Below are 9,932 nucleotides of genomic sequence, written 5' to 3'. Positions count from 1 at the left end.
CCCGGGAGTCTCGGCGCGCGCAGACCGACGCTTCAGGATTGGCTGAGGGGGAGCTCGCGCAGTCGTGGAGCGTTGACTGTGATTAGCCGGAGGGTGGGACCTGCTATTTGAAGGAGGCGCGCGGGGGAGATACGGACTTTAGATCGCGGTCGGAGGGAGCGCGAGCGGCTTCGGGCAACGCTGCTCCGCTGACCCGATAGGACCCAGACGCGGGCTCGGTCCCAGCTCTGGCTTCGGCTGCGACCCGACGAGGCGATGGCTAAGGTGTCGGTGTTGAACGTGGCGGTGCTGGAGAATCCGAGCCCTTTCCACAGCCCCTTCCGGTTCGAGATCAGCTTCGAGTGCAGTGAGGCCCTGGCAGACGGTGAGGCTGGGCCCGTGTGGAGACCCGCTCTCCCCTGGGCCAACCCCGACCTCCTCTTGGAGACAACCCCGAGGCCAACCCTGTGAAACACACACACCCTCCCCCAACCGAGATCTCCCGTGAAACAAGCCCCTTCCCAGCGCCAACCTGCCCTTGGAGACTACCCCACCCCCACCCCCACGGTTACTCCCGTTCTCCCCCATGGAGACCTCATCATTCCCCTCTTTCTTCTGTGGCGCTCCTCCTGGGCACCTGTGTTCTATGTAGAGACCTTCTCAGCCTCCGTTCTTTAACCTGCAGAGACACTCCGCCACCCCGTCTTCGCTGTAGCAAGAAACGCCCCACCTTCTGTTTCTGTACGGGTAGACTGCCACTGCAGCCACCCAGTCCTCCCCACCAATCCCCTCTCCCCTGTGGTGAGACACTCCCACCTCACTCTTTTCCTGTGGCGATCCTAACCTCCAGGCCCCTCGAATTTCCCCAACGGAAACCTCAGCCCCCTCCCCCATTTTCCCTGTGAAGATCCTCTCCCCCTGTGGCAAGACCTCACTCGTCCCCATCTCCCCATTTGTCTCCCCATAATCTCCTCCCCTACCTGCTGATACTTAACCCCAACCCCAGCTACTTCTGCTTGTTTTCTACCCCAAACCACATACCATAGAACCTGGCTTCCCTCCTTAGTCTGGCCCCAACTCTCTACTCCACCCGGGGAGGCATGGCCTGGCTTCTGGTTCCAGTCTTTGAGGATAACCTGATCTCCCCAGCTCCTGTTCCTCCCACCTCTCTGACTGTGGGCTTCAATTAACATACTCAAATCTGAGGGGTGGCATGGCCAGGCAAGCATTAGCTGGTTCCTACTGTCTGCCTGCCAGACTCCTGCTGACCTGCTGCAGCAGTGCTCCCAACATTTTTGATGGTCTGACCTAGTCTGGGGGGTCGGGGGGGGGGGTTCCAGGCTGAGCCGTGAAGGTATCTGGCCTCAAACAATCATCTGGGCGGTCACAACATGTTGTGCATCTTTTCCAAGGTGCTTTCACAGATGTACTTACTCATCTGTGTAACAAAGGTGGGCATGGCTCTCATCTCACAGATGAGAAGACGGGAGCCACAAAGAGTAAAAGACCTTTCAAGTAAAGGTCTATAAAAATCGAAAAATCTGAGGTCATTCAGTGAGTCTTGGCACCACTTTCAGGAGGAAGTATACTCCATTAGGTCTCTTCTCCACTTGGTGGTGAAGAGAAGAGAAGAGGCAGCGGCTGAGGAGGTGGAGGTCTGTGACGCCAGGGTGTGCTAACCAGCACCTCTCAGTGGTAGGTGGGTGGTTTGCCTGCATATCGGCCCGTGGACTAGCCTGGGGTTGATAAAGTTTTGATGTGTGTGTGCTTGGGCTGGGCCATTGGACCAGTCTCTCCCCAGTTTCTCTTTTTTACATTAAGGGGTCTACTTGTGACTAACTAGAATAAGCCCAGTTAAATCCTTTCTGGAACAAGGCAGGGTGTAAATAAATAAATAAGGTGTAGAATGACCCTGTGAAATAAGATTTAATTTTAAAGCCAGGAGGAGATGTAAGGAGCTAATAGGTTAAGGGATTCACAGTTCCCAGATGGCAGGAGATCGGGTTTCAATCAGCCTGTTTGTGCTCCTTGCATTTAAAAATGGTTGCATGAAAAAAAAAAAAAAGGTTGCATGGTCATTATCTAGTACTTTCATTCCTACAAAGCTCCTGCTCTGTTACTTTATTAATCTGTTTATAGAATCAGAACAGGAAAGGCTAAAATCAACCTGCTGGTTATTATTTTTTAATAGAAAGAAATGGAATGACTTCTCCAAGGTCACACAGCCGGTTTGTAGAATTATTAACCCTAGGTTTTGTTTGAGTTCTGTGTCCACGGTTCTTTATCTTTGCTATAACCTGGGAAAGAAGGCATCCTATTTTAGAAGTGGAGCATAAACAGGACTCAGAGGAGGGAAACAGGGGTGCTATTATTATTTATACCTGGACAATAAAGCTTTTGCTCAGAGAAATTCCAGTTGGAAAGCCAACTCTGGCCTAGAAATCTAGACTCTTTTGTTGTACCTGTTGAGCTGTCCTTCACTCTAACCTGCCAACTTCCTTTCTGCCTCTTCCCACAGAGCAGAGAGAATTTGTTTCCTGCCTCCCAGACAGATGGAATGGGCCTAGCTCTAGAAGTCTCTCAGATTCTGGAGGAATCTCAGTCTTGTTACCTGGTGACTTCAGACACTGGCAACTGAAGAGCTGAACACCCAATCCCCAGTCTGACCCATTTCTCAAGGGTTCTGAACCCCTTTTGCTCTCTTTTCTCCTCAGCATCTGGAGATAGATGCTTCCAAGGCATGGGTCTACATTCAATACATTGGGTGTGCTTTTCCCTTGTTTAGTTGAGAAATTCAACAGGTACTACTTGAATAAGTCTTAGAGCCAGATGTTCTGACCCACACCTAACACCCTGAGGTCAGGCCAAGGTTCATCTGTATGATTACAAACAAAGCGAAATTGATAAACAGAAAAAGGCGCGTACTAGATAAGTTGTTGTTTTTATAAATTTATTTATTTATTTATTTATTTATTTTTGGCTGCCTTGGGTCTTCATTGCTGTGCCTGGGCTTTCTCTAATTGCTGCGAACACGGGCTACTCTTTGTTGTGGTGCGTGGGCTTCTCACTGCGGTGGCTTCTCTTGTTGCAGAGCACGGGCTCTAGGCACGCGGGCTTCAGTAGTTGTGGCTCACGGGCTCTAGAGCGCAGGCTTGGTAGTTGTCGCGCATAGGCTTAGTTGCTCCACGGCGTGTGGGGTCTTCCTGGACCAGGTTTCAAACCTGCGTCCCCTGCATTGGCAGACAGATTCTTAACCACTGCACCACCAGGGAAGTCCTGTCGTTTTTAAACAGGGAAACAGATTCTCCAGCTAGTTCAACTACGATATATATATATATTTTAACATGTCTTTCATCATATCATTGGTTTGGGTTTTGTTTTCATACATAGTAGAGCAGCATCTTGTGCAGTGGTTAGATTATAAAGTTAAGGCATAAAGAAAAAATGTAATGTAAGGAATTTCCTGGCAGTCCAGTGGTTAGGACTCTGCACTTCCACTGCAGGGGGCCCGGGTTCAATCTCTGGTCAGGGAACTAATCCCACAAGCCACATGGCACGGCCAAGAAGAAAAAAAAAAGTAATGTAGTCAATTTACCCTTGAAATCACTCAGAAGGTTAGGCACACAATGCTACATGTTTGTGACCATGTCCCATATTCAGTAGGAGTGAGTTTGTGACTGTGTTGGTGATTGATACCCCATATCTCATTCAAAAATGAAGTCACTTCATTATGCTTCTGCTTAAGACACTTGAGCAGGGTTCAGGCAATTCCAATTTGTAGATCCTCATTTCAGTCATCTTCTGTCTTCCGTAGGTGATCTTATCAGCTCCTCTAACCCTTGAGTGAGTATTTCTCTGTAGTCCTTGGTTAATTCTCTGGTTTCTTTCTGGCCTGTGTGGAGGGAGCCATCGTGACCCATTTGCTTGTCCACCTGCATTTCTCTCTTCTGGTCAGCCAACGTGCTTTCTTGGTAAACAAAATCTTTGTTTAGGTTTTGCTGACAGTTTTTTTTTTTTTTTTTTTTTTTTTTTTTGGCTGCACCACGCAGCTTGTGGCATCTCAGTTCCCCAACAAGGGTTTGAACCCGGGTCACATCAGTGAAAGCCCGGAATCCTAACCACTAGGCCACCGGGAACTCCCTTGCCAACAGTATTGAACGCTGAGAGCCCACAGCATACACCCCGGCCTGCTCTATTAAAATCTCCTTTTTTTCTCCCCCTGTAGCACATTAGTTTATGCGCACATGTGTGACTCCCCTGGTGATGGGGGAAAAGGCCAGAAGGAAAGATATCAAATGATAGAGCTATGTTAGAAAGGTGAGGACAGAGCTAGCTTGTTTTCATCCAAAAACGTTATTTCTGGTTGTTTCACTACTTGTAACAAAAATAAATCAGTAAACTTAACTCCTCCCTGCAAATAATAAGAAACTGGAGTTTGACTGAACCCCAGTGAGCCCAATGGCCACCACCTCCTACGGATCTGTTAGGGTCCTGAGCAGAAGGCCTGGGTGTCAGTTGCAAAAGGACAGGAAGCCAGTGTACCGAGAAAGGGCATGGAGCCCAGGTGACAATCCTCCATAGTCACGGCCCGGCATTGCTGTGCTTCCTAAGTTGGGTGCTCTTGTGGGACACTAGACCAAGGAACAGGGCAGCTTCTAAGACAGTTTGCTTCCTGTGAAAATCACAGCTTGTGAAACTTCCCCTGGCTGCTGGAGCCATAGGTTGTGTAATTTCAAAGAACCTAAAATAAGTTTCAGGTCTCCTGCCAAATTTCCGTGTAGTAGCATGACCTTGCCCCTGATACACTTGGACCTCCTGCAAGAGACCGCAGTCACTGGGAATTTCCTGTGATTGACGGGCAGGGTCTCATTGAGCACTTTCCCTTTTATCTTGCCGGAACATACCCAGGAATGTGAGTCCCCTACTGGATGGGATGCAAGAAAATTGGGGTTCAGAGGATGGCCGTATGATGCCATATTTGTTGACTGAGTCACTGTTGCCCTAATGTCTGAGAGCAGGCATGACTTGGTGTGGGATCTGGAGGACCCGGGGACTGGCTGGCTCCCCCAGCGACCTTATCTTCCCTTCCTGCCGGCTGGCTGTCCTACTGGATTGCAATCTGCTGCCCTGCCCCTGTTGTTGAGGGATCTACTCAGTTCGGTGGCACCGGTCCCTGTGTGTGAAAGAGGATGCTGCTTCCTATCCCGGCACTCAGTGGGCAGGGCCCTCAAATGGCCCAACTCCCTGCCGTTCTCTCCTCAGCACGCCTCCATGCCTCTGTCACGTGGCTCTTAATTCAACCTCTGCCATACGGTTCACCCTCAGGCTCTGAGAGGCCCAAGTTTCCCCAGAGGTGCAGAGTCAAGGTCGCCTGGCAAAGCTAGGCCCACAGGAGAAATTTCCCCACCGGAAATAGAGTTTCGCGCCTTCCCCAGTGATCGGGACCACAGTGCCTGGCACTTAGTGCCCAGTGGGTGTCAGGTGTCCTTGAGAATAAAAATCTATCTATATATTAAGAACCTCTCCAAAACTAACATGAGAAAGCCTTTCCCAGCCTTCTTGCTGTCAAGCTGTTTCAGTTCTTAACACCCTGTATCCTTGCAGACCTGGAGTGGAAGATCATTTATGTTGGCTCAGCTGAGAGTGAGGAGTTTGATCAAATCCTAGACTCAGTGCTGGTCGGCCCTGTCCCAGCAGGGAGACACATGTTCGTCTTTCAGGTAAGAAAGACTAGGCCTTAGGCCTTGACACCTAGAAACATCCTCTTCTACCCAAAAGCACACAGAATGGTTCGTTGGTCAAAGTTCAGGTTCAAATCCTGGCTCTGCTCTCAAGCACTGTCCGACCTCTCAAAGGTACTTCAGACACCTCCCTCTCCTCCACCGCTATGTCATAACTGTTACCATGAGCCACTGATTTACAGCTGATTCTCATTACTCACGGGAGTTATGTTCTATAAAGTTGCTGCAGACACTGAATTAGTGAATACTAAATCATTGCTCCTAGAGGAAATACAGCGTTATTTTCCTGCGAGTCACATTTTTATCGACCAGTCAATACATAATCTTGTTTTATGTTTTTCTGTTTAAAGACAACTTATTTTGTATTGTTGATTTATTCACATTGACCGCATGGCCCACATCACTATAATTCTTGCCTGAACAAAGCTTATCTAACACATTTTCTCTATGAGGTACATCCCTTCTTGCTTTTAGAAACAGGGCAACACTCAGCACTACGCTTTGGGGCCCTTTTAAACAGCAAAATTACCAACAAAAATGCAGAAACCGTGGTCCTGAGACCGCAAAAAAGACACGTGTTTACAGTCTGAGACTGCCTGGTTCTACCTCAGCTGGGAACATGCACACTGAGCTCCTCAGATCCCACCCCTGCTCTGCGCATGTCCTTAAATGACCGTGAAAGCCCCTGGATATTGATTTGGGGGTTACAAATACATTGTAGCAAGTAGTCGAATTAGCAAATACAGAATGCATGAATAATGAGGATTCACTGTAGCTGCTAAATAGCTCTGTAATCCAGCATCACGGGGGTTGTCAGAAATGCAGGTTTCATGTGATTCTTAGACACACTAAAGTTTGAGAGCCTCTGCTCAAATCCATTCACTTACTGATCTTGGCTATTCCCGCCCCAATCTAAGCAACCTCATCCCACCACCTAAGCCCTCACCCACCCATATCCAATCCACCTAACCTACCCCACAGCCAGGACCGGCTTCCTAGGCATGCGACCCATACAGTCACACTGGGCCCCACTCTTGGTATGATGTTCTGCCATCACTGGCTGAAACTTACTAATTTTGAACATGAGGCCTCATGTTTTCATTTGTTTGTTGCTTTTTTTTTTTTTTTTTTTTTTTTTGCCTGCGTTGGGTCTTCATTGCTGCGTGCAGGCTTTCTCTAGTTGTGGCAAGCAGGGTCTACTCTTCCTTGCAGCGCACGGGCTTCTCATTGCGGTGGCTTCTCTTGTTGCGGAGCACAGGCTCAGTAGTTGTGGCGCACGGGCTTAGTTGCTTCACAGCACGTAGGGGTCTTCCCGGACCAGGGCTCAAACCCGTGTCCCCGGCATCGGCAGGCGGATTCTTAACCACCAGGGAAGTCCCTCGTGTTTTCATTTGTGTTGGTCTCATTTTGCACCAATCATATGGCTGATCCGGTCCTTAACAACACACCCCACATCTGTCCACTCTCTCTCCTTCTTTACTGCCTCGTCTAAGCCACTGTCCTCTCTCCAGGGTGACCTCTGTAGCCTCCTGCCTAGTCTCCCTGCTCCCGCTTAGCCCTCTTCCTATCGCAGCTCCACTGGCTTCCAGAGTCGTCTTTTCAGACGGCAGGAGTGATGCCACACTTATCTCCTGCTAAACATTCTCGATCTTTCCCAAGCCCTTAACTGACTGGTACCTACCTGCTCACCTGTTCAGCCTCATTTTATACCGCTCTCCCCCTTGCTTACTACACTCCTCCTCAACACCATATACTTCTCCTTGATGGCACCTGTCACATTCGGCACTTTACAGGCATTTGTGTGATTGATTCTGTCTTCACCACTGTGTTGAAAACCCTGAGGGCAGAGACCCATACTTTTGACTCAGTAAATACACATTGCTTGAGAATCGTATTACTGGTCAAGGTGTGACTGGCAATCAGTGCTAAGGCCCAGCCTGTGTTTCCCCTAGGCCGATGCCCCCAACCCATCCCTCATCCCTGAGACTGACGCCGTGGGTGTGACTGTGGTCCTCATCACCTGCACCTACCACGGACAGGAGTTCATCCGAGTGGGCTACTACGTCAACAATGAGTACCCTAACCCTGAGCTGCGGGAGAACCCGCCCCCAAAGCCAGACTTCTCTCAGGTGGGTCCTTTCTCCACACTTTCTGCTTCAGACAGGCTGGCTCCTTTGCACCTGGGGGTAGTTGAGTCGTTGGAATTGGAAGCCAAGGTCACTTCTTAAGGTTTTCAAGTAGTGCTCAGCTCTTGCAGCGCCGGGCTAGAACAGAAAAGAGAAGGGTCTTTGTTTCTCAGACGTTTGCCTCGCAGGATCAAGATTAAATAGGCCCCGGCCCTAAATCACGGTGCACAGGCATTCCCTGGAGTTCTACACATATTGTTGGTGGTGATGGAATAAACAAGGTCTGCTCTTCCTGGGCTTGGGGCGGGATCTGAGAGTGCCCTGCTCTGTGGGAGTAATGCGAGGGCATGCTAACGAGGGTTGACGTTCCTTTTCCTGCCCCAGCTCCAGCGGAACATCTTGGCCTCAAACCCCCGGGTGACCCGCTTCCACATCAACTGGGACAACAACACAGACAGGCTGGAGGCCATAGAGAACCACGACCCAGCCCTGGGCTGCGGCTTCCCCCTCAGCTGCACTCCCATCAAGGGCTTAGGTCTCCCTGGCTGCATCCCTGGGCTCCTCCCTGAGAACTCCATGGACTGCATCTAACTGTGGGACTCTAGGCCCTACCTGGGCCCAGCTGGGACTGAGGCCAGTCTCCTGGCACATCTGGAGGGGGCAGCTGGGCCTACCAGAGAGTCTCAGGGAGGCCACGTGGAGGACTTTGGGGCCATCAGCTATATCCAGGCCAGTCAAACTTGGCACCAAGGAAGGAAGGGGCTTCAGGTCTCTCTCTCCCAGCCCCGGCCCAGAGGATCATCTCACCTCTACTGCCCAGGCCTGAAAGAAGCAGGTACTTCAGTTCTTAATTCTCTCTTGTGTCCTTTCTCGCTTCCACAAACATTATAAACTCCACCTGCAGGCCACTGTACCGCCGCACTCCAATAGTACCGTTGACCCAAAGCTCTTCCCACAGACCTCCCTGGCCTGCCTTGAGGATTTCTTGGTCTATGCCTGGCAAGGCTTCAGCCCTGTTGGGCCAAAAGCTCTGTCATTCATTTTCCTTCCCAAACATCTGAGCAGATCCACCCAGCTTTCTGGAGTCACAGGCCAGGAGTCTTGGTAGAAGGTGGACCCGGACACAATTTTTGTCCTTCTCCTAGGATGATTTTTGGCTCTTTTCAATCCAGTAGCCCTCTGGAAAACTCTGTTTCCAAAAGGGTGATCAGCAGGATGCTGAGAAAAGATGGTTGATGCTCCTCTCAGTCACAACCACCTTCCTGCTACCTCCCAACTGGATCTGGCTTGCCCAGGAGGCTGCCCTTGTGAGAAGATGGTATGTTGGAGGGGCCTGTTGTGCTCTGTCTCAATGTTGGTATCAGGGCCCCTCTGCTTCTGGCTGCCTTGATCTGCCCTCTGCTAAGACCGCATGCTCTCAGAGGCCACAGTGCAGACAAGAGAAGCAGTAAGGACCCTGAAAACCTTCCCCCCTCCACCATGCTCCCCACCCTTGCCCGCATCCCCTTGCTGCTACATGGATGCTGTTGTGATTGCAGCTTGTCTGTTAAAGGATTTTTATAATAAATATGTTTGGTTGGTCTAAAAATAAAAAGCACTTCATCTAGACTGTTTCTGCTTTTGTCTTGGGTAGACTGAGGCAGTTTTGTCCACCTCTTCTCATGACTGGGCAGCCTCCTTCCCCAGCCAGTAGGTTGACTGCTCCTTGTCCCCTTGCTCAGCTTCTTACTCTAGTCTTGCTTGTTACAGTTGTATTCCAGACTGAGGTCCAGGGAGGGCTTTTTCTTTGTCAAAACTTAAGCAACCCAGCTGTTCTATAGATAGAGCATAACCAGTGATTTTTCAGACTTTGACCTTGACCCACAGAAATTAGTTCACATTGTGCTCCAAGGATACACACAGCAACACTTTTAGTAAATTTTACTTATCCTTACTTTGTAACTCCACAACCCCAGGTGGAGTGGATTGGCTGATGAGCCATTTCCCCACAATTCACAGAAAAACATAGACTCTTCCCTCCCTGAGACTATGGTGGACTTAGGAACATGGGTCCAGACAGCTGCTGGGTGGGGTGCAGGTTGTATAC

The 9,932-nt window shown here is 49.8% G+C and overlaps 1 protein-coding gene across 1 annotated transcript; it reads left to right on the top strand.

Moving 5' to 3' along the window:
- Positions 1–9,459, top strand: ASF1B (anti-silencing function 1B histone chaperone). Its single transcript, XM_059059760.2, has 4 exons — positions 1–364; positions 5,584–5,699; positions 7,673–7,849; positions 8,231–9,459. The coding sequence occupies exons 1-4, from the start codon at positions 256–258 to the stop codon at positions 8,435–8,437; spliced, it is 609 nt and encodes a 202-aa protein (XP_058915743.1). The 5' UTR covers positions 1–255; the 3' UTR covers positions 8,438–9,459.
- Positions 9,460–9,932: the final 473 nt, after the last annotated feature.

The sequence above is a fragment of the Kogia breviceps genome, chromosome 4 (genome assembly GCF_026419965.1).
Source record: "Kogia breviceps isolate mKogBre1 chromosome 4, mKogBre1 haplotype 1, whole genome shotgun sequence".
NCBI lineage: Eukaryota > Metazoa > Chordata > Mammalia > Artiodactyla > Physeteridae > Kogia > Kogia breviceps.
The sequence above is the reverse complement of the archived record's forward strand: the minus strand, read 5'-3'. Positions and strand labels throughout refer to the sequence as shown.